At 34.5% G+C, this 25,535-nt stretch overlaps 1 protein-coding gene and 1 pseudogene across 1 annotated transcript; one reads left to right on the plus strand and one right to left on the minus strand.

The window, feature by feature from the left end:
* Positions 1–200: 200 nt before the first annotated feature.
* Positions 201–4,202, plus strand: LOC120174149 (probable protein phosphatase 2C 33). The gene is made up of 5 exons (XM_039181109.1): positions 201–1,195; positions 2,523–2,888; positions 2,988–3,105; positions 3,302–3,525; positions 3,616–4,202. The coding sequence occupies exons 1-5, from the start codon at positions 941–943 to the stop codon at positions 4,096–4,098; spliced, it is 1,446 nt and encodes a 481-aa protein (XP_039037040.1). The 5' UTR covers positions 201–940; the 3' UTR covers positions 4,099–4,202.
* Positions 4,203–4,403: 201 nt separating this feature from the next.
* On the minus strand, positions 4,404–15,593 carry LOC120174148 (annotated as a pseudogene).
* Positions 15,594–25,535: the final 9,942 nt, after the last annotated feature.

A 25,535-nucleotide genomic window follows, 5' to 3' on the forward strand; every position in this document is an offset into this window, starting at 1 on the left:
TCTCCCTCTCCCTCCCTCCCTCCCTCCCTCCCTCCCTCCCTCCCTCCCTCTCTCTCTCTCTCTCCCTCTCTATTTCTCTCTCTTCATTCTCCTTTGTTCCACTATCCCTCGAACTGCCCTTTTTCTCTTGTTTTCCTTTCACATTCTTTGCTTTCAATTCTTAGCCTTTGTCCCTTTCTGAGTGGATCTTGACCATGGATTTTTATTAGCTTCGCCATTGATCCTCCGAAGAAAGTTTGCACTAATGGGTAGTTTATGGTGTGAATTATAGGATCTCTCTCAATTCCTTCATTTATTATTTTGAAAAATTTATTAGAAAGGTTGTTGCTTTGTCAAGTTATTGATTTTAGAATTGAAGTTTTAATTCGGTTTTTTTATTATTTGCTTTCTGATTTGGATAAAAGCCAAATTTGAGATTCCTTTTTTTCATTCGTTTTCTATCGATCACGAAATTCTTTTCCTTCCTTTGCAAATTAGAAAGCTTTAGACGCCAAACCTTGTTTAGTTTCTGTCTTTTGGCTGATTCTGAGATTTTTTGTTTTTACTGGAACCACTTTGTGAGATTGAAATTTTGGATTGGTGTGATGATTAGATTGAAACTGGTAAAGGTTATCTGGCAATTTTGACATTAGATCATCATTGTAGAGATTTGAAGTGAAAAACTCAAAAGGGTTGCTTTAAGATTAGAATTCTAGGAGATTGAAGAGCAAATCAAGGTAACTTCAATCTGTGAATTGGACTTATAGCTCTGAATTGGGAAGCAAAGTTTTGGAATATAAAATTGAAAGGATTATTTGGTAGATCAATCAAAATATTAGCCAGAAAAGGGTTTGTTTAAGGATCCAACTCAACAATAACGACGGATCCATCAAAAGACACAAGGGGTTGTTATTGTTTTACTGGTCTGGAGTGCATAGTAAGCATTATCAGGGCCCTCAGAATGGGGTCCTGCTTATCTGCTGAAAGCAGGAGCCCTCTCCCTGGTTCGCCTTTGTCCCCTCATTTGGCGAATATGAAGAGGAGGAACTCGAGGAAGAGGCTCGGTTCTCGGAGTTCTTCATTTGACTACCGGAAGGACGAACCATTGCATAGGATTCCGGGGAGGTTGTTCTTGAATGGATCCAGTGATGTTGCTTCACTCTATACTCAACAGGGAAAGAAAGGAACCAACCAGGATGCCATGATTGTTTGGGAGGTGAGCTCTTTTTATCCATTTTTCTCATGTTAATTTACTTTGTTTGTTCGTTATATTCTTGTTACAATCAAACAATGGCCATTTAATATATTTAACTTCATGTTTTATGTTTTCTTGTATAGCTTTGAGCCTTTTTTTTAAATAAGAACAGGAGGTCTCATTAAAAACCCCGTTTTGACTTCTCGGCCCACCCGAAGGTAGCCAAAATGTAGCGGAAGGGGGAAAAGAGTACCTCAATTTTATTCAATAATCCAGAACCTTTATACAGAGTTCGATAAAAACAGGAGGTTTCAAACCAGAATTAAACAATTCGAAAAACTAGCAAAACATTCCTAAAAGCGTCTCATGGACAAACAACCTCTTAGCAAAACAGTTCCTAAAAGAGTGGTAGAAATTGCAATCCCACTACCCAATTCCTTGCTTAGCTAGCCCATCAGCATTGGAATTAGCACACCGACTGACATGACGAAGAATAACAGCACGAGCCTTAACAATCAAGTCCATTTCCCGAACAAGATGTATAAAAGGGCCAGGACATAGATACTAAGCTGATACTTCAGCAGCTACTCAAATCAAAGAAGTGCTGAAGCATAATACCACCTCACTAATAACCATCAGATGAAGAATCTCATAAATATATGTAGAGTACCATGAAAATATAAGAGGCATTCAGAGCTTTTAGTAATGCATCGTGGTCACCAAGCAGCAAAGTGTATGATGAGGTAGACACATCATATTATTGGATTTAAAGGATAGATAGCTTTGAGCCTTTGAAAGCAAACAATTTATATTCATTATGCTTCTCCATATTTAATCCAACCATATTTATATCTAGGGGCATATGTGTTTGTTTGACACCTTGGAAATCGTTTTATGATACCATCTTTTTTGTTTTGAGACGAAAATGTCACAAGAGTGTGAGGAAGACCGCAAAGGTTATGGTTACAAAGTGTAAATTATTACATTTTTTTTCGAACTTATTGATGATATGGTTCTAAATAGGACATAATGGTCAAATATTATCCATGTAGCTGATCTTACATGGGGGAACGCCGATGAAGGTAATCCTTGTGGACTAGTTAATAAAAATGGTTCATTATCTTTGCCTATGGATAAATATTTGTTGGTGAAGAAGGCGTAGATGTTAAATCCATTTTTATTCCTGGAACATTTGTTCTCTATTTTGATTATAAGGGGTACTGTAATGATATATCTGTAAAGCAAATCACCGATTTATCCGGGTACCAAAGATTGTTACTAATGTAGTTCTTTTGTGCCATTGTCCCCTTTCTCATTATCAATGTCATTTCCCAGAATTTTGTTCAAGAACAGATACGGTATTTGTGGTGTTTTTGATGGCCATGGTCCGTACGGTCATTTGGTTGCAAAGAGAGTGAGAGACCGTCTTCCCTTAAAACTGAGTGCTCACTGGGATGTTAATATATCCAACGCGGATGCTTTCGGTTCGAATGCTGCAGGAAGCACGAAATCTGAAGATATGGATCTTTTGTCAGTTGATGAAGAATCTATGGCTTCTGAAGATATTAAAGGAACAGAAAAGTACCCAGATATCTTTGAGACGCTTAGAGAGTGTTTTCTCAAGGCTTACAAAGTGATGGACCGCGAACTTAGGATGCATCCGAGTATTGATTGCTTCTGCAGTGGGACAACAGCTGTAACTTTGGTCAAGCAGGTATACAGCAGCAATTTTATAAGCTTTATTTGAAATTTTATGTTATGAACTTATTATATATTTTGTAGTTAATCATAATTGTCTCGGCTCATTTTATAGGGTTCGTACCTTGTCATTGGAAATATTGGGGACTCGAGAGCTGTGCTGGGTACAAGGAACAAAGATGATTCACTTACAGCAGTTCAGTTAACTGTTGATCTTAAACCGAATCTTCCAGGTGACTTTTTAGTCATACACAAGTGCATGCGTATCAGAAACTGCAGTATTAAGTCTAGTCCTAATTGGTTTTCACTACGATGGATTTGTGAAATTTAGATGAAGTTGATTTTGCAGTCAATGGGTAATACGCTTTAGGTACTTATTGTACTTTCTAATATTGAGCCCATGCTAAACACTATTCCCCCCTTTTACAGCGGAAGCAGAGAGAATCCGAAGGTGTAAAGGTCGTGTATTCGCTCTTGCGGATGAACCTGAGGTGACCCGAGTTTGGCTACCGAACAACGATTCACCTGGCCTTGCTATGGCACGGGCTTTTGGAGATTTCTTCCTGAAGGATTTTGGCCTGATCTCTGTGCCTGAAGTATCTTATCGGCACCTGTCGGAGAAAGATGAATTCGTTGTCTTGGCCACAGACGGGGTAATAGAGCCAACATGAATTCTTATTCGAAATATCAAACGGCATTTGAACCTTGTCTCCTTTTCTTAGGCTGGCGTCAATGTTTTGCAGATATGGGATGTTCTTTCAAATAAAGAAGTGGTGGACATTATTGCATCAGCCCCAGGTCGTTCATCTGCGGCTCGAGCATTGGTTGAGGTAGCAGTCCGAGCTTGGAGATATAAATACCCAACTTCAAAAGTTGATGATTGTGCTGTTGTTTGCCTCTTCCTTGATTCAAATTTGAACAATTTGTCGGTTGCATCTAATGCCAAGACCAAAGTGCAGCCAACTTTGGAGAACCAAGTTGAGAACGACATTGATGATGACGAGGAGGAGAAAGAAAATCCCGATGTATTGACCCCTCTCATTCATTCCGGGACGGTTGAAGAAACACTTGTTGATGACAATGAAGATAGCTCAAAGCACGAGGAAATGAATTCGGATGGAGGAATGGATTGGTCTGCCCTGGAAGGAGTGTCTCGTGTCAATACGCTTTTGAATCTCCCGAGGTTTGTTCCGGAAAAGGAGGACAAGGAGGGTTTTCTCAAGTAAGTAAGGTCTGCTTGCCTTCCACCCCCATTTTGTAAGTTTGAATGCATGTTGCATTGGTAGAATTGGAAATTTTGTAAATCCAGCTCTATCTTTATTTTTAATTCCTTTGGACTGTGGATTATTATAGCTATTTCTATTTGCAACAGAAGATGCTATTTTTCTGAAGTTGTATCTTTCTTGATTGAAAGAATGTGACTGTTATTTTTATCTGCAACAAAGTTTTAGGCTCCAACTTGTTTATTTCATTGATTGTTATAAAAAGAAATGTTCTTTTTTTGGTTGACAAAGAAATGATATCATCAATCTCATATAGGTTGCTCATCCAACCATCCGCTATAGAAGTCCAATGCTTCCAATGGTTTGTATTCTGGGACTGTATGCCCTGGCCCCTGCACACTCACTTCATACCTTATCATTATAGAACTTCCCAATCCGTTGTTAGAGAACACAGAGATTGAATGTGTCAAACTTTGATGGTTAGAAAGGTAAGGTCATGGTCATAACCTTGCAAGTACCTGCAAGGTAAATAAGCCAAATTAACAATACAAACTAAAAGAAAAAGAATCTTTCTTAGCCGTTAAGTATGCCCACAAACTCTGCTCTGTAGACGTAACTACTCATACATGAATGTTCTAGGAAGAAGAACATTTTCTTTTACCATTGTGAGATCCATTTGCTATCATTGATTAAATTGTTGACTACTTGATGACAAAAGGGCAAAGTAACCGTGATTCTGTAATCTATAGTTGTCTGAGAGAGAAATTTACCCAGAAACCTGGTCATTAGAGGTCCATGATCTCCATGGACTCACGGTCTTGTATCCTAGTGACTTGGTCCAGGCTTGGGTACCAGTGTAAGGCTCACACATATCATGGTCTCCACTGCAAGTGAATCATTAAAATTAAGACGCAAAGAAGGAAAAGAAAAATGAGCTCTTAAACATTGAGTTGCCTGTAAATAAGTGATTGATAGCCTCCGGTTGTTAGGTTTTTATGGTACGGGATCATACTCCTGACATCATGATAATAGAGATTCTATCTGTACATAACACCCAAGGCCCTGCTATGTTTTCCTGCAGTGAATTATCGACGGTAAAATGAGTCGGAATTGCAAAATAAGGATCGTAAACTCGTATTTCAACTGATGGACTCAAAGTGAGGCAGATGTTTACTGTCTCAGCATGAGTAGCCTTCCTAACTGCTGCATCATTTAGCCATCTGGTTGCGACTTCGTTGTTCTGCCAATACAAAACAATGTATGACTATGCGCCAAGAATGATAATCTGTCATCAAATTTCAAAGGAATGAATGAGAAAAAAGAACTTACAATACAGGTACACTGTTTTTAATGTTCTGTGCTAATTGTGGCCAAGGGACAATTCCATCCTTAACCGATGCCCTAAACAGACAAGCACGACCGAACATCCGAGTTCTAACTGCTAGTGGTCTCGGCGTAGCCCCTAATTTCCGGAAGCTATCAGGCAAGCTCGTGTTTCCTTTCGAGCCTTGTAGCGAAGTTGGATAATGGTAGCAGGGTTCCAGGATGTCATAAATATTTAGTCCGGCAAGCGCCCGATAAGTTCTCTCATACATTAGTTCAAGTGATCAAGTAACACTTTTGGGAAAAAATATTACAAATCAAAATTGGTCTATATTTCTAACCACGTAAACATATGATAGTTTTTCAGCGCACGCCGCTGTAGAAGAGTTAGTAAAGTCTGCCCCACAAGACGCTACAACTACCTGCAATATTTATTCTGATTCATCTCATCATTGTCTAATTTAGTACAAGATTTGATAATAGCCGTCATAACTATACACCATTACTAAACCGGATATCTATGATACGCCGTTAACTAAAACATAATGGTATTTAATTCGATATACTGTTAGTACATCAAATATGGACTCGTGTTTCGATTTGTAAGTACCTCAAAAATGTCATCTGAAATCAGGGCCATCCCATGAGCAAAGGTGACAAAGGAATTGCCATCAAAAACAGGGTCAGTCACCCCATTTCCCACCATGTATCCCTGGATTTACAAATTCCTCAATTCTAAAGCTTTTTGTTCCACAACTTGTAACTTGCTAGATAATGCAATATCATACCTTGAAATTGATTTTGGGCTTTGCACCATCTTTTATCCCTAAAACCAGAAGGTAAATCATAGTCATACTAATAAAGCTCCAATACTGCCTAACATGGAAATCTCTAGTGAATAATACATTATGATCAGCCAAAAATAAGGTTACCCTTCACCACTTGAGAAGCAAGAGTGGACACATAAATTCCCGCATACGACTCTCCGGCGATATAGAACGGATTGCTAACAAACTCTGGATACAAATCAAACCATTACACAGAAAATCAGTTCTCGGGTTTGTAATCACCATTTTTTACTCGATCACTTTATTATTATTATTATTATTACAAATAAATAAAATAATATTATTAAATATTTATTTACAAAAACCAAATCCAAAACCAAAATCAGCCCAGCAACCCGGGCCCAAACCAAACACCAAGCCCACAACCTAAATAAACCCTAGCCAACCTTAATCCTAATCCTATCAGCCATTGCCGTTAGCCACTCATGTCGCCACTGCCCGTCGTGGATGATGCACCTATCGCTTTCACTGCTCCACCATCATCACCTCCCCTGTTTCAAAGAAAAAATAAATCAAATAATATATATATATATATATATATATATATATCAATCAATCAATTTAAAACTAACTCTCATGCCTCTTCCAGCAACTTTCACCAATCAAACACCCCTCTGTCAAACCCATGCCTCTGCCATCTCAACCTCACCAACTGAGCCATCTATCACCATTAAAAAGGGAGGAAAACAGCAACACACAAAAAAAAAACAGTAGATTCGAGAGTTAAAAAATAAAATGATTCGAAAAAATAGGAAAGGGTTTTGGGTAGATCCGAAAAGAAAAGAAAAAGTAAAGAGGAGATTTGAAAGATTAAAAAAACAAGAAACTAAACGCAAAACTGAAATAAAAGAGAAAAGAAAGGGGTTTTATTGCTGGCGTTCGGAGTCACCATCGTCGAATTCGAACGGTGAGGAGAAGCATATTAAGGAGGGGAGCGACATACTTCAAGATCGGGTTGATCCAATAGTGGAGAAGGTAGATCGGAGCACCGAAAGCCGAAGAGTTTCACCCTATTTCACGGCGTTGGTGGTCGTTTCATGCAAAACCGATCCTCAATCTATATTCAGGGCATCAAGATGAGCATCCAATGTGTTTTGGGCTCGAACGATCACCAGAGACGGCGACCGGCGCGGCAGTCGACGACAACGCTCATCGTCGATTTCTGGAGAAGTATAGAGAGAAGTGATAGCATTTGAGAAGTAATACAGAGAGTGGGGAAGCAAAAAAGAAAAAAAAAGGAAAAAGGGATTAAGATCAATCGAACGATGTCGTTTCAGTCTCTCTCTTGTGCATTTTGGACCCGAACAGTCTAACCCTCTCCGCAATCCTTGCAACTCATCCAATTTACAATTTAGTCACCCATTTCATTATATTTCATTAATTTTAATTTAATTTTCCTTACTTTTATATTTTCCCTTTTTATTTCTCAAATATTAATATTTGGTTTATTTACTTTCAGGATCGCCAAGGTTATTCTTGTTTTTACAAAATGGTCACCCATCTGTCCTTTTTTTATTTTAATTGGATTTTCATGTCCTTATGTTGTTATTTTTCCTTTTTTATTTATTTTTATCCATAATTAAATTCATGATTTATTCGTGTTGTATCCCTTGTACTTTTGCACCATAGTTCTTGATCTTAAACTTGTTTATTTTATTTTAAATGTTGGTGCCCTAATTGCATAATTTTTTCTTTTTTTGTTTATTTTCCTTTTATGTTTATTGTTTAGTTTGTTAGGTTTAAAAATGTAAAAGTGTGTTTTGGTCCCTCTTATTTAGGCATGCTTTTATATTCTAGTCACTATTGTAATTCTGATTTTTTTCATACTTAATTTTAGCTATTTTTTATTTAGTCACTAATTTAAGATTATTGTTTTTTTGTTTATTTGGCTATTGAATTTGTTTTCGTTGCATGTTTTTATCCTTCATGAATTTGATATTTGACTTTATTTCATATCAATTTAGTCACTAATATTTATTTTGAATGCGAGACTTTAATTATTGTTAATTTACATCTTAATGGGTGATTTGATTTTTTTATTTTATTTTCACATTTTCTAATTAATCCTTTAATTTATTATTTATCCATTTTTTGCAATTTTCTCAATTTATATATCTTATTTCATTTTAATTTAATCCTTTAAATTTGTAGATTGAACCTTTATATTTAGGTTTCTCTTAATTTAGTCATTAATTAGAACTTTATATTTCATTTTTAGCGCTTTAGATCTAGATTCTTTTCACTTTAGCCCTTTGACTTTTAATTAGGTTTTCTATTAACATAATTAATTAGGTTTTTAATTAGAGCCTCCACATTAGGTTATATTTCACTCCAGTCTTTTAAATTTAGGGAGTAATCAGAGTTGGTCCTCACCTTCATGCTCAAGGGGCCATCTCGATTATTCGATCCAATAACTGGTTTAAATCAAATAGGATTAATATTAGACCCTCCATCTTAGGCCTAATTTCATATTTAGTCCTTAAATTAGGAAATTTTTAATTTGATCCTCATTTTTGCTTGAGGTTCCAATTTAATTACTTGAATTGCATAATTGATTTAAATCGAATAGGGAAATGTTTAGAGCCTCCATTTGAGGTTTAATTTAAACTTAGTCCTTTAATATAAGAGAATTTTGGATTTGGTCTTCGCTTATGCTTGAGGTTTCATTTTAATTGCTCAATTCAATGATTTACCAAAAAATGATTAGGATTAATATTAGAGCCTACACTTTTTAGGTTTAATCCCCTAGATTATTTAAATATCATAATTTGACATTTTAGGTTAGGAGAAGCCTTAATTAACTCACCTAGCATAATTAGGTATAATAAAAGGTTGCTTGATTGCATTTGGATTTAAAATAGTAAGGCAATGTTGATTTACAAAAGGAATTAATAGAGGTTATGCTCAGGGGATGACTATTGGTGACTCCCGAAGTAGATCGACATCCTTTTCAAAAACCCTATCATGTTTCCAGAATTCCAAGGCAATGTTCAATTATTGGGCATAATAATTGATCTCCCGCATTCACGCTAGGGGGCGAATATTATTGACTTAAATAATAAAACATCATTTTTAACTACGCATCCATAGTGAATTTTTAATTAAATAAAGTTTGAACTCAAAATTTTTGAATTTCAAAATAGGGTAATCAACTTGGTACCAATTTCTGGGCGTTGTGAGGGTGCTAACCCTTCCCCACGCGTAACTGACTCCCGAGCTTGATTTTCTGGATTTTTGCAGACTCCAAAACTCGATATTTTGGTAAAAATAAAATGTTTTATTAAAATCACATAATTTTTATGGTGTTCCAATCGCACCTTAAATGATTGGTGGCGACTCCCAATGTTTCACAACTCTTTTCAAAGAAACCACCCAATTTTCTCAAGTCGTACTAGTTTTCCCCATCTGGGCGAAAAACAGCGTTGACAGCTTGGCGACTCTGCTGGGGGCATTTTGTTTTCCAAAACAACTTGAGAGTCGAGCCATGAGTTGGTTACCCTATATTTAGAATTCTAGAATTTACGAGTTCGATCTTATTTAATTTAAAGTTCATTATGTTATTTAAAAAAAGATTTTCTCTGGTTAACATTTTTATGAATTTATTTAGGATTGTTGCATATCATAGCTCTAAAATCAAGCTCAATCCCAGTTTACCTAAGTAGGAGGAAATATCACACCTCATAGGGAGCATTGGGATTCCTCTTGTAGGTCTAAAAAATTACCTTTGGAAAGTATTCTAAGTTGCCTGTCTGGATATCAGTTCCAAGACAAGATTTTAGTGGTGTGATCCCTTAAGCCGAATCCGATTCATAAGTCTGTAATGGGCTAGAATTGGAGTCAACCTTAGTAGGTTGTAAAGATGGCTTGGGATCCTTCTTGTATCCAAACCTCAACTAGAGAATTTAGTAAACCTACACCGCTAGAGCCATGTGGATAACCTAGGAGAACTAAAACGCATGCGATTAGGACTCTTAATTTCCTTTGTATGTTTTATTTTTCAGTCTCAACTTTGAGTCGTATTTAATTATTTTTGCAAAGCTTACATTTCTTTGAATAATAATTTTAACTAACTTGATTCTTTTTGGCTTGTTTCTACTAACTTGATTTCCTTTTGTCTTGTCGCGTTCTTTGTTGTATTTTTCCATGAACATGACATATCCTTCAAAGGTATTGATCCCTAAAGTAACTGATCTTTTAGAATATTCTTGAAAAACAATGCCCACAACAATGCCTTTCATTGGGTTATATATAATTTTAATGATTCTCTACACAGATCGAGTAGCGTCAAGAGATAATCTACCTACTAAGGAGACAAGTCAGACATCTACCTACTGAGGTAATAAGTTAGACTCAAGAAGATTCGGGTCATGAACCAGCTTGATAAATTTATGAAAGTAGGAAGTAGAAGCTTTGAAGGGTTTCAATATGCCTAAATCTGATACATTAGCCAAACACTCACAAGAGTTGGACAACTTGAAGATGAACCATATTTTCACTTCCCCAGTGTACCGAGACATTGTCGATTTCTCAAGAATTGTTCAAGAAATAGTTACTTTTGGGAGCAATTCATTTGTTGTATTTACATCTCATGTTTATGTAATTTTGCATTTGTATGTGCATCTTTGTATCTTTGCATTCACATTTATACATCATACATTGCATAATATACATTGCATCTCAACATACATTAATCACAAATCCTGGGAGTAACTAATAGAGAATCTTGTGATAGAAGTTTTTGAGGTAAATTGAAGTCACCCCATTCATACATACAAAATAATTAAGAGCTATATATGTGATGTTAGCATTTTATGATGTTCGAGGCACATCATTGAGATCTATGGAGCACCAAATAGCAAGGTCTAGAATTTTTTGACCCAGGGGCATTGACATTTAACGTGTGATGAGACATTCTGGTGCCAATCAGGAAAAAGTTCTTACATCCACCATGAAGCCTTATTGCACTGACATTGTCTTGTTTGAACGTGTTTTTGTTCTTTCTTTGAATACTCTATAAATAGTTTGATTTTTGAACATATGTCATTTTCTAAGGCTATGAGCAATAAATCAAGTTTTAATCTTGTAATTCTTTGAATATCAAACGAATTAAAGGTTTCTTTACTACTTTATTAATTATAGAATTTTTACAAGTGGTAAGATTAGACCCTTCATACTCCATCCAAAGCTGAAAGAACCATTACTTGGTTCCTTACTCGAAATAACATATGCTCACCACCAAAAGACCGAACCTTGACATCACCTCATTTTAAAGCTCTAAAGGCATACCCTTATCCTCCCCAGGATACCAAACATGTACTTTTACCTTCCCAGACAAAGTTAAACCTTCCTTAACACTACTATTTCCAAGCTACATGGATTTAGACTCACTCATTTCCCTTCCTAGACACATAACAAACATTCATTTTCCAACCTTAGTAAAAACTGAAGGCATAAAGTACATGATGTTTGCGTGTGTATGAGCCATTCATACAAGAGAAGTGAGATGACGTATCATGGATCGACTTTCTGAAGATAAGCTTGAGTAATTGGGGCATACCAGGAGCAAATGGAAGAAGAAGAAATAAAGGGAATAATTGAAATAATTCTATCATGCATTAATTACATTGCTTTCATGTAAATAGAAGTTAATCCTGAATACTTGTCCCATGGGATACCTCTTTTACAAGGACTTCCATGTATGAGATAATGAACGAATTTGTTTCATTTATCACTTCACAAAATATATATCCCTTGTTTTCCATACTTGAGCCTATAATATTTTTCTTCTAATTCAACCCTAACTAAGGATAACCCTCCACACCGGGAGCAAGGTGAAGGAAATATGCTTGCAAGAATGAAAGATATCAATCAAGATTTTGTTATAAAGGAAAGTCATGATGAAATCAAATAAGAAATAACAAGATACTACAAGGTGGACCAAATACAAAGCGCTCGAAGATCAAACCAAGTTGACAACACAGAGAGACAAAAGAGAATATATATCAAAAATAAAAAACATAAAAAATATAGAAAAGATAAAAAAAGAAGAGAGGGAAAAGTAAGCAAAAAGAGAGAGAAAGGAAAGCAAAAAGGAGAAAAAGAAAGAAAGAAAATATATCAAATACTTCAAGACGAGTGACTCAATAATCCTCAAACCACAAGGTTGATCATGCATGACTAGTTCGAAGATCCATATTCAATAAGAAGATCAAGAATGAGATGGCATAGAGAGATGGAGATGAACTCTAGGTTGAAAACCCAAAAATGGGTAGTTTAGAGGGATCCAGGAAAATGAAGAAAATGAAATGGTTGTAAGCATATTCAAATCAGGTAAAGCAAGATTGAAGATGTCAGCACAAGTTGATCCTTGGTTCGATCACCCTTAAACACTTGTTTGGGTCTATTTATCCATTTCTTTCGTAACCGTGAGCCCTAGCCTACATTACATGCCCGGAAAGTCCTTTATAACCAGACATGGATTTCTAAGTGGAGAGAATATCTTCAAATTTCGTTTCACCCCTCAGAGTTAATTATAGTTGAAAAAATAGTTTTCTAAAATCTTGAATGCATGATAAGGAAAAATAACAAAATGAGAGTTTAAGACGTAAAATTTTAGATGACGTCTTGAAACCAAAGGAGAATTCGAGTTGAAAACATGAAAAGGAAGCTAGAATACGAAGATTGTCAACTACTACACAGAAGACGATCTTATACATCTCTTGATAAAGAATTTCACAACCCAAAGATGCTCATGAGAGATTGGAACGAGTGAAGATTTCCGGAAGATAAGCATAACGGCTACTTCATCAGATCAATGAACACCAGGATCAAGAAAGCTAGACCTTAACCAAATTAACCTTAAACACATTACCTCCCCAAATTAATCTGAAACACTCTACCTTCCCAAGTCAACCTAAGACTTATATCAACAATAATCTTTACACTTGCAAATTTTTTTTTATCAAAAATTAGGAAAATTTTAATTTGGTCCTCATTTTTGCTCGAGGTACCAATATAATTACTCGAATTGCATAATTGATTAAAATCGAATAGGGAAATGTTTAGAGCCTCCATTTTAGGTTTAATTTAAACTTAGTCCTTTAATCTAAGAGAATTTTTGATTTGGTCTTTACTTATGTTTGAGGTTTAATTTTAGCTGTTCAATTCAATGATTTACCAAAAAAGGATTAGGATTAATATTAGAGCCTACACTTTTTAGGTTTAATCCACTAGATTGTTTAAATCTCATAATTTGACACTTTAGGTTAGGGGAAGCCTTAATTAACTCACCTAGCATAATTAGGTATAATAAAAGGTTGCTTGCTTGCATTTGGATTTAAAATAGTAAGGCAATGTTGGTTTACCAAGGAGTTAATGGAGTAGCCTCTGCATTATGCTCAGGGGATGACTACAGTGACTCCCGAAGTAGATCGACATCTTTTTCAAAAACCCTGTCATGTTTCCGAAATTCCAAGGCAATGTTCGATTATTGGGCATAATAATTGATCTCCCGCATTCATGTTAGGGGGCGAATATTATTAACTTAAATAATCAACCGAGTACCAATTTCTTGGAGCTGTGGGGGTACTAACCTTTCCCCACGCGTAACCAACTCCTGAGCCTGATTTTCTGGATTTTCGTAGACCCCAAAACTCAATATTTTGGTAAAAATAAATTTTTTATTAAAATCATCCGATTTTTATGGTATTCCAATCGCACCTTAAATGATTGGTGGCGACTCCCAACGTTTCATAAATCTTTTCAAAGAAACCCCCAATGTTCTCAAGTCGTATTAGTTCTTCTCCACCCAGGCGAAAAAAGGTGTCGACAGGGTTTAATCTCAATATGTCAGGAGTTAAACAATAGGATTGTTATTTAAATACATTGAGGAGGAAGTCATGCGTATCGGCGGCGGTTTGGATGTCTCCGGTTGTATACGTGTTTGTGTTTTGAGAGTACGAGAAGCCAACGCCTACAGGTGAGTCTAGGTAAATGATATTGGAAACCTGGAAAAATGCTAAAACATAGAATGATCAACAATAAAAAAGATTGAGCAGTTTGATTTAAAGGGTGTGGCATGCAGTGCCCTGCCCCTGGCCTTAGACCAAATGTATAGATTGAGATGCAATGTGGGGAGGCTTCCCTTGGAGTTCCCTTCTTCAAAATTGAAAGGACCTGCATCCATCATCTTCTTCAAGAGTATCAAATTATAGTAAATTATGACTACAGTTAAAAGTCATACACGGGATGCAGGAAGAAAATGCATAATAAAGGGACTAAAACCAGAATTTGTTCGTTCTATGTAGGGATGAACAAAACTCAACTCGAATTGACTTGATTTGTAATTCTTAATAGAAAGCCGACTCGAAAAAATTTCAAATAAAGTTTAAGTTATAAAATAGAACTCGAAAAACTCGAAATTTTTAGTAATTAATATATTGATTTTCAAGTTTGAGTCGAATAGTTTAATTATTCATAATATAATTATTAAAAAAAAATGAAGAAATATAAATGTATATTGTATATAATTATAAAAAAAATCGTTTAAATTGTAAACAATTAGGACTATAACATTATAAACATTTACAATTAAATTTAAATATAATTTCGACTCGAAAAAAATTCAAATAAAGTTTGAGTTATAAAATAGGATTCATCAGTTCGAACAACTCAAAATTTTTTTGACTCGACTCGATTGAATGCTCATCCTTAATTCTGTTTATTAATGAACTCAAGATTGATTTATAAGTTTATAAAGATGGTGATAAAAGTAATTAGAAGCAGGTGGGGATGGGAAGAGTGTATCATGAATTTAAGATTGATTCATCAATTTGAACGATTCAAAAAAATTTATTGTCTCGTCTCGATCAAATACTCATCCTTAATTCTATCTATTAATGAATTCAAGATTGATTTATAAGTTTTTAAAGATGGTGATAAAAGCAATTAGAAGCAGGTGGGGATGGGAAGAGTGTACCATGTTCGTAAACAAATCCATCAAAGCTAGAGCAACCTGGTCCACCATTTAGCCACAATACAATTGGATCCTTCCCGGTGTTTCTCTCCGAAACAAACAAGTAATAGAAGAGATTCTTCTGGCCTACGCTCACATATCTGCAACACCAACCAACTCACCCTCATTATTTCACCATTTCGAATTAACCCACCCCGGAGAAGAAGAAATAATCGTTACCCAGAATAGTTATTGGATGGGAAAACGCCATTGAAGCCCGGGAGGTGAGTTACGAGTGAACCATTCTGAGCTGCTTCAATCAATGCAAACCCCAAAAGCATGCAGCATGATACGACAAAAGGTACCTTATCCATGGCACCAAAGGACCTTTACACTATAAAGCTCTGAAAATAAGGACTCCTTTTTGTTTATACCAAATGATGATTATATACTACAAAATACAAAGAGAAAGAGAGATCATAATTGATTTTGGGCTAATTCTACTATACGACAGCCTAATAAAAAGCTAAGTAAAGGCGTTATCAGAAATCTTAATATTTTTTTAATATTTTCGGTAGAGCGCTACTTAAAATGTTATTTTTTTCTACCGAAAATATTAATTTCGCTACCTAAAATGAATATTTCTGATATTAACATTTCCGGTAGAAAAAATAATATTTTAGGTAACACTCGATATTAATATTTTCGATAGAAAAATAACATTTTATGTAGCGCTCTATCAGAAATGATAAAAAAATATTAACATTCCGGTAACATCTTTGCCTAACCTTATATTAGGCTGTCTTTCCTTGGAAATCCACTAATTTTGATGGGAAAAAAAAGATGCAAATGCATACCATGATGGGAACAAAAGGAGGTTTTTTATTTGTTTATAATAAAGTAAGTAATAAAATAAAAAAAGTAAAGAAATTTAATTCTCTACAGATTTTTCAGCTTAGACTAACATTAATTATTTCTTAAATATTTAAAATTACAAATTTACGAGAATTATTAAAAGGACAAATAGAACCAATAATCAATTGGTCTAGTGTGATGTGACACTATATTTTTAAGTAAGATGTTGTAATCGTCCCTCGGGTAGGCTCGAAATCAGGTTCCGACTTAATTTCGATATGATGGAGCCGCCAGTGATATTTTAAAATTAGGTCGATCGGATACCTTAATTTACCATTTTATATGATTTGCGTTTTTACCAGAATTGAATCGGATTCGGGAGTATATTACAGTCAGAGAAGGATTAGCACCCTTGTACTGCCCTTTCGGTACTAATTTAATTTCTCGGTTGTCTTAATTATGAAAATTAAAGGTTAAATTAAAATTTAAAAGTTCGGTCCGAATTACTTACCATTGAAGGATTTAAAATTGAGCTAAAAACATAAATCAAATTAATGTTAAATAAAAAAAACAAAAGAAATAAAATATAGAATTAAAAGAAAATTTGAATTAAAATGACCAAATTGAACATAATTAAAAATCAATGATCAAATTGGAATTAATTAAAGACTGCAAGAAGAAAATAAGAATATAAGAATTAAAAATTTGCATAAATATAAAAAATATAAATAGGGATTAAATTGAATAAATTATAATTCAAGGGCAAATTTACAACATGTGATCAAAATAAATTACGCATCAGAACTGTAGGGACTGTGAAAATAATTTAAGAATTTCATATTTACACAAAGGCCCTCACTATAAATACCCCAAATCACAAAAAAATAACATTTCACTCATTTCTCCCAAAATCAAACCCTCTCCCTTCTCTCTAAACTCTCTCAACCTACCTATGGCTGACCACCACTCCGACGAAGTCACCACCTCAATACCAAAATCAAACCCCAAATCCCCTAAAAAGCCCATAAACAGAGTAGATCTAAGGTGAAAGATTTAGTTTTTACCTATTTCCGTCGAAGCTCCTTTGTTCTCAGCGACCGTTCTTCCTCCGAGCATATTCCGATGCTGGTCTTGTTTATTTGTTGAAGCTTTTCCATGTTATTTTTGTGTATTTTCACTCGGTTGTTTTCGCCGATTACTGTATATTACTTTTTATTTTTTTGTTGTTTCGAAGCTCTTTTCGGTGATGATTTATGTGTTCTTTTTGTTGGTTGTCTTGGTATTTTTTCTTGATCGTTCCTCTGTGGTTGCTCGTATTTATATAGCCCCCAGTCGGGGTTGTTTTTTTGGCTATTTTGGGGGTCGTTCTCTCGTCCCCGTTTTACTTGGGCTTGAGGAGGTTGTTGTTGACCGGCTAAACGGGATGGTGCAGTCTCGATTTTGCCGGGGTTTCTTTGCATGACCGATTTTTTGATGTTTTTCTCGGCTTTGGTTGTTTCGTTGGTGCGTGGCCGTTGTTCGGTCGGTGGGTATCTTTCGATTTTCTCGATCTGCCGTTGGATCATTTTGATAAAATCCAATAGCTGTTAAGGTTGAAACCCTCGTTGTCTTCAATATGGGTTGTTGATCTATCCTCGATCTAACGGTTATGAATCGTACGACGCCCTTAGCTTATGACAAAACCCTAATTATTTTGGGCTGGGTCAAGCCCCCTAACCGGGCTGGCTCCTTGGGTTAGGCCTGCTGACTCGGTTAGGTTCCACTTTGGATTGAATTGGACCCGAATTTTAACTTAGGCATGTTAACAAAAAATAAAAATAAATAAATAAATAAATAATATAAATAAATAATAAATAATAAATAATAATATAAATAATATATAATAAGAACTATATAATATATATTAAAAAATAATATGTTTTCAAAATATGTTTTCAAAACTATATTATATACGTTTTTAAAAACCGTTTTTAAAACTATATATATTATACGTTTTCAAAAGTACGTTTTCAAAACTATATAATATATGTTTTCAAAAATGTGTTTTCAAAACCATATTAAATATTTTCAAAAACCGTTTTTTAAAAATTATATTATATGCTTTCAAAAATCGTTTTCTAAAAACTATATATTATATATTTTCAAAATATATTTTCAAAAACTATATTATATTATTATATATGCTAAATAAGCCTCGGACGAAAATGAGTGACTACATAAGATCAGAGGTTCGAATTTTAGTAATTAAAAATTGAGTAAATTGGGACGAAGGGTCATATTTATCTCTGCAATACCCGATCTGGATTAGTTAACCAATAGATCGATTATAGTGGTTATAAAAAAATGGACAAATAGAGAATCTCAAGTGGGCAGCAGATGAAATTAATGGCAGGGAAGGGTAATGATGAGTGCAGTGGGGACGTGAATATGATGTTTTGTTTTATTCTTTGGAGTTTTTCTTTTTTCTAGAGGTTTTTTTTTTCGAATTTTGAGTTTTATCAGAAATTCTATTTGTTTTTATCGGGGTTTTAAATAAATTATATATTTAACTATGAATTATGTTGAAAACATTTTGATGTTTCGATATAACAAATTAAGTTAAATGAATTTTAAGATTTTACAAAAAATTTCTAAGTATATTCGATATAATTATTCGAATATCAAATTATTACTCCAAATCTTTCAAAGTTCATTTTAATCCTTACCAAAGTGTAAAATTAAGTTTGAATCTTAAAATAATCTCAAAACAATTTTACAAAGTATTTCGAACATTTTCAAAGCCAAAAATTCCAGATTGTCCAGAGGGAACCGATTCCCCCTCCAAGGGGGTACCGATTCCTCGCTGAATGGTTTGGCTCTGAGAAATAACAGATTACTCGGAGGGAACCGATTCCCCCCAGGGGTACCGATTCCCCCCTATGTAACGGTCGAAATATTTGAATTTTACAGTTAGGGAACTGATTCCTTATGAGGGGGTACCGATTCCCCCCAAGCTCTAAGCAGTTTTATTAGTTGTTTTCACACTTAAACGACTCCATTGACTCCACTAATCATCCCCAACGTTTAGAATCAATTGAATGAGTATTTAAACAAGCTTAGAAGCCATTGATCAACAACAAAAAACTACATTCAACAAGAATCAAGAGAGAATTAAAGAGAAAGCATCAAACCTCAAGTTTGAGCATTTTCAAGCGTATTTCATTCAATATTGATTTTTGCTTTCAAGAACACTTATTGAGCTTAATTGTATTATTCTTGAGTGTTCTTTCTTTGTTCTAGAATTGTGCAAACACATTTGCCTTGTGAGGGTTTTCATTAAGTTTGTGAATTTGTAATCTTCTCTTTGAGAAAGAGTGTTCTCAAGAATTGGGGTATATTCTTGAGGGAATTATAAGGTTATCTCTTTAGCCTCAAAAGAAAGAACAAATTAGTGAATTTGTTGGCAAATCCTTAGTGTGGATAGCTAAGGTAGTGGACGTAGACTTTGATTGAGAAAGTTGAACCACTCTAAATCGCTGTGCAATTACTTTCAATTTTCTGCTAAAAGCTTCCACCAAAGTTTTAATTGCCAATTCACCCCCTCTTGGCCTATTACGTCGACCGATTAACTCAACAATTGACATCAGAGCCTGACTCATTTGAAGGTTTAATCTCCTCTTGAGTAGTTCCGGGAAGAGTTACATCGATAATCAAGTCATCAATGGCCTCCACTTCAAAACTCCGACTTCGGTCTTGATTCATTGCCCGTCAGCAAGCCTCATTTCTTCAATGGAGCTAATTATGCTTATTGGAAGAATAGGATGATGTATTTCATTCAAGAAAGTGACATGGGAGCATGGAATATTATAGAAGATGGATACATCAAACCTTCCACTCATCCAAGATTTTGGAGTGAAGGAGAAACAAGAATGTTCCAACTCAACTCCAAAGCTATCCATATTATCTTTTGTGCTCTTGGACCAGATGAATACGTGAGAGTGTCATCTTGTACAATCGCCCAGGAGATATGAGACAAACTACAAGTCACTCATGAAGGCACAAACGAAGGTAAAAGAATATAAGATTAGTCTTCTAACTCATAGCTATGAAAATTTCAGGATGAAACCGGATGAAGATGTCAAAGCTATGATGGATAGATTCTCCACGATTGTCAATAGTCTTAAATCATATGGAGAAATTATTCCAAAAGACAAGCTTGTAAGGAAGTTAGTTTACTCTATTTCGAAAGCTTGGCAATCAAAGAAGATGACGAACATCGAGGCTAAGAACTTAAAATCCTTGACTCTCGATGAGCTTATTGGCTCTCTCCTCACGCATTAAATGATGCTTAGAGAAGAGGAAGACCTTGAGAAAAGAGACGAGCCAAAGAAGGAGATGGAGAAGAAGAAGAACATGAGAGTTACTCTCAAATCAACAAAGGATGAGAGTGATTCGGATGAAGATGACGAGGAGATGACATTGTTTGCCAAACGGTTCAGAAAAATGATGAGGCCAAACCGAGGAAGAAAATTTAAACGAAATGGAGGCTTCAAGAATGAACCAAAAGAGAATGACCCGATCATTTTCTTTGAATGCAAAAAACTAGTGCATGTCAAATATGATTGCCCACAATTGAAGAGAAATGGTCAATCAAAGAATAAGCACAAGGCTCACGTGGCTATATGGAGCGATGAAGAAGGTTCCAATGAAGAGGAACAAGAAGTAGCAAACTTGTGTTTGATGGCATTGGGGAAAGATTCTAAGGTAACCTCTAACTCATTCGATTTGGATGAATTATCTTATGATGAGTTATTAGAGGATTATAATGGATTGACTTTGAATTATGAGAAATTGTTTTTAAAATATAAAAATGATATTTCAAAATTGAAAAATGAAAATAATCTCATATCCAAGACCAATAATGATCTTGAAAGTAAAATAAAAAAATTGCAAATCAAACTAGAAGAGTTTGAAAAGAAAAATTCTGATTTGCATAAGTTACTTTCAAAGGTCAATGATGACCATCAAAAGAAAATTAATGATCTTAAAGCTTCTTTTGATAAAGTTGGATCAAAACGTTTTGAAAAAGGAGAAAATTCAAAAACCAACTTTGTTAGAAAAAGTTTTAGAAACTACAATCATAGAGGTCCTCAATGAACCTTAATTGGAAAAATCGATAGAAGTATATGAGTTCCTAAAGAACTCATTACTACTAAAGATAAGGATATCCTACACAAATGGATACCTAAGGGGACTAGGTTTTTAGAAACTAATGAATATGGACCCAAAAGAATTTTGGTACCAAAAATCAAAAATTAATCTATGTTTGTAGGAAAAGGAGCATTGTTACAAGGCACGGGAAACAAATTCAAACTCATGGTACCTTGATAGTGGATGCTCAAGACACATGACCGGAGACAAAAGCCGGTTCATAGAGCTCAACGCCAAAAATAGAGGAGAGGTGACTTTTGGTGATGATTCAAAAGGTCATATTGAAGGTATAGGTAATACCTCTTCCATACAAATTAAGAATGTTTTACATGTGAATGGATTGAAGCATAATCTATTGAGTATTAGTCAATTGTGTGATAAGGGATTCAATGTCATGTTTGATATTAATGGGTGTAAAGTCATTGACATTGCATCTAATCGGATTATGCTTGTTGGCCATAGAATAGGAAACAATTACATGGTGCATTTAGATTCCATAGATATGACTAATTTATGCCTTGTTGCTAAAGATGAGCATGATAGTTGGTTATGGCATAGGAGACTAGGACATGCTAGCATGAGTGTTTTGCAACGGTTAATTCAAGGAGACTTAGTAAGAGGGCTACCTAAACTGAAATTTGATAATGATAAAATCTGTGATGCTTGTGCTAAAGGAAAAAAAAGTGAGTTTCTTTTAAATCCATTAATGACATATCCACTAGTAGAGTATTACAATTGATCTATTTAGATCTTTTTGGGCCATCTAAGACTACTAGCTTGGGTGGAAAACAATATGAATTTGTCTTGGTAGATGACTATTCTAGATATACTTGGGTTCTATTCTTAAGTACTAAAGATGAAACATTAGAAAAATTCATCATGTTTTCAAAAGTAATCCGAAACGAAAGAGGTTACTCTATAACTAGTGTTAGGAGTGATCAGGAACTGAATTTGAAAATCTTGGATTTACTGAATTTTGTAATTCTAATGGTATTAGCCATAATTTTTCAACAACTAGAACCCCTCAACAAAATGGAGTTGTTGAGAGGAAAAAATCGAACTTTAGAAGAAATGGCTAGAACTATGCTTTGTGAAAACAATTTGCCAAAATATTTTTGGGCGGAAACCATAAATACTGCTTTTTATGTTATTAATCGAGTAATGATTAGGCCTATTTTGAAGAAAACTTCATATGAACTTTTTAAAAATAAAAAGCCTAACATTATCTATTTTCATCCTTTTGGATGTAAATATTTTGTTTTAAACAACAGTAAAGACAATTTTGGCAAATTTGATGCTAAAAGTGATAAAGGAATTTTTCTGGGTTATTCCTTAAATTCTAAAGCTTATCGAGTATTTAATAAAAGAACTTTAGTTGTAGAAGAGTCTATACATGTTTTCGATGATAATCCCTTCCGAGGAAGGATTCTTGTGTGAATGATGATGTAGGTATTATAAACATAAATGACGTTAGACATGACGTTGGAGAACCATCATTAAAGGAAGAAACTATAAATGAGGAAACTCAAGATCCTCTCGAGAATCCAACCATTGAAGAAAGGGAAGTCTCTTACCCAAGGGAATACAACTATGTCAAGGATGGTGGAATAATAGGTGATCCATCCAAAGGGGTAACAACTAGATCTTCTCTTAGAAATATTTGTAATTATGTTGCATTTATCTCATGCATAGAGCCTAAGAATGTTAAAGAAGCATTAAATGATGAACATTGGATTATGGCTATGCAAGAAGAGTTAAATCAATTTGAGAGAAGTAAAGTATGGACATTAGTTGAAAGGCCTAGTAATAAATCTATTGTAGGTACTAGATGGGTATTTAGGAATAAGCTTGATGAAAGTGGTAATATAGTGAGAAACAAGGCTAGCCTTGTTGCTCAAGGTTATACTCAAGAAGAAGGCATAGACTATGATGAAACATATGCTCCCGTAGTTAGAATGGAAGCAATTAGAATGTTATTAGAATTTGCATGTTTCAATGAATTTAAATTATATCAAATGGATGTTAAAAGTGAATTTTTAAATGGTTTTATAAAAGAAGAAGTGTATGTGGAACAACCTCCTAGTTTTGAGGATTCAAAATTTCCAAATCATGTTCTTAAATTGACAAAAGCGCTTTATGGTTTAAAACAAGCTCCTAGAGCTTGGTATGAAAGATTGTCAAATTTTTTAATTGAAAAAGGTTTTTCAAAAGGAAAGGTTGACACTACATTGTTTTTAAAGCATAAAGGTAAAGATTTATTAGTAGTTCAAATTTATGTTGATGATATAATATTTGGTTCTACTAATGATGCTCTTTGCCAAGAATTTTCTAAGCTAATGCAAAGTGAATTCGAGATGAGCATGATGGGGGAGCTCTCATTTTTCTTGGGACTCCAAATCAAGCAAAGAAAAGATGACATCTTCATCAATCAAGCTAAGTATGTCAAAGATATGCTCAAGAAGTTTGGACTGGAAAATAGGAAACCTCATAACACTCCAATAAGCTCATCAACAAAGCTTGATAAAGATGAATAAGGTAAATGTGTGGATGTTAAATTATATAGGTCAATGATTGGCTCTTTGCTTTATTTAACCGCAAGTAGACCAGACATTATGTTTATCGTTTGCTTATGTGCTAGATTTCAATCATGCCCTAAGGAATCACATTTACTAGTTGTTAAGAGAATCTTTAGATACCTTAAGGACACTCCTAGTTTAGGACTTTGGTATTGTAGAGACTCTAGCTTTAGCTTACATGCCTTCTCTGATGCGGATTATGGAGGATGCAATTAGATAGGAAAAGCACCTCTGGTACATGCCAATTCCTTGGAAATATGATGATTTCTTGGTTTTCAAAGAAATAAAATTGTGTTGCATTATCTACCACTAAAGCGGAATATATTTTAGTCGGTAGTTGTTGTGCACAAGTTTTATGAATGAAACAACAACTTTTGTACTATGAAATTGAAGTAGGTACCATTCCTATCAAGTGTGACAATACTAGTACTATTTGTCTCACTAAAAATCCCATCCAACACTCTAGAACTAAGCATATTGAAATTAGACATCACTTCATTAGAGACATATCGGTAAGGAAGATGTAGTTCTAAAATTTGTTGATACTTTGCACCAATGAACATATATCTTTACAAAACCTTTAGACAAAGAAATATTTTGGACACTTAGGAGAGAATTAGGTTTAACTAACCTATCTTCACTTAGTGTTTGAATTATTTTTAGCACTTTTATGAATAAATGAAAAATGCTTATAATAATAATTTTTGATTGCATTCTTTGCTATTAGTTAGGGGGAGTTTATGATTCTTAGTGAAAATTAATTATATGTTCAAATGTTGTTTAAGGATAAAATTGATTGATTGAACATGATTAATTTTTAATATATGAGTTTCCAATACCACTAAAGCAAATTAATTTAGCTTTTTGAGTGTTTAAAATCAGATTTCTAGCATTTTGGTGCAGAGGGAATCGATACCCCCTTGATAGGGAACTGATTCCCCCTTTGAAGGGGAATCGATACCCCAGGGTTTTGGATATTACACGGCCAGAATCCCTATTTTCTCAAAACCCCCTCTTCTCTTCTTCTCATGCCGTTTAACCTCTCTATATCCCCAAATCTCCACATTGATTCAAAACAACGATTTCTAGTCAGAATTTCATCATATCTCATCTCTTAAACCTGCTAGAATCATTAAAATCGTGCAAACTTTATCCAATCTCACTCAAATCCGAAAATCTTCAAGGTATTTTTCTAAAACTTCTATTTTATCAAAATATTGATTTTAAGACTAGTTTTAATTAGTTCTAGGTTGAACTATATATCGGGCATTGATTATTTGATGTTTCTAAACTAAAGTTTACTACTAATTTCATCAAAATCTCACAATTTTTCATATGATTTTTGAATTTTCGAAATTAAAAAAAAAACTTTAATTAAATTCAAAATTAGTGTTTTTTATTTAATTATGTTGTTACTATGAAAACTATATGCATAATTTTCAAAACTTGTTTCTCAAACATAAATTTTCAAAACTTTGCCCATTAGGATTCGGTTTAGAGAACCTTGAAATATTGCGGACTCAATTGAGTTTTAGGATTGATAGTTGTTGCATACATTTGGTTGTAACTTTGCAGGTGATCATACGTCATTCCGATTTCATAAATCATGTCTCACAAATGTTCTAGACCTTCCTCTAGTCGATCAAACCAACCTCAAAATCCACCTCCTATCCAACAAATTCCTCATCCCAATCC

Source organism: Hibiscus syriacus, unplaced genomic scaffold (genome assembly GCF_006381635.1).
Source record: "Hibiscus syriacus cultivar Baekdansim isolate YM2019G1 unplaced genomic scaffold, ASM638163v2 tig00112000_pilon, whole genome shotgun sequence".
Classification (NCBI taxonomy): Eukaryota; Viridiplantae; Streptophyta; class Magnoliopsida; order Malvales; family Malvaceae; genus Hibiscus; species Hibiscus syriacus.

Coding starts and splice junctions, on each gene's coding strand:
- LOC120174149 (XM_039181109.1), top strand. CDS start 941: ATGGGGTCCTGCTTATCTGCTGAAAGCAGGAGCCCTCTCCCTGGTTCG. Junction 2,889..2,987: donor CTGTAACTTTGGTCAAGCAG/GTATACAGCAGC, acceptor CTCATTTTATAG/GGTTCGTACCTTGTCATTGG. Junction 3,526..3,615: donor TTGTCTTGGCCACAGACGGG/GTAATAGAGCCA, acceptor AATGTTTTGCAG/ATATGGGATGTTCTTTCAAA.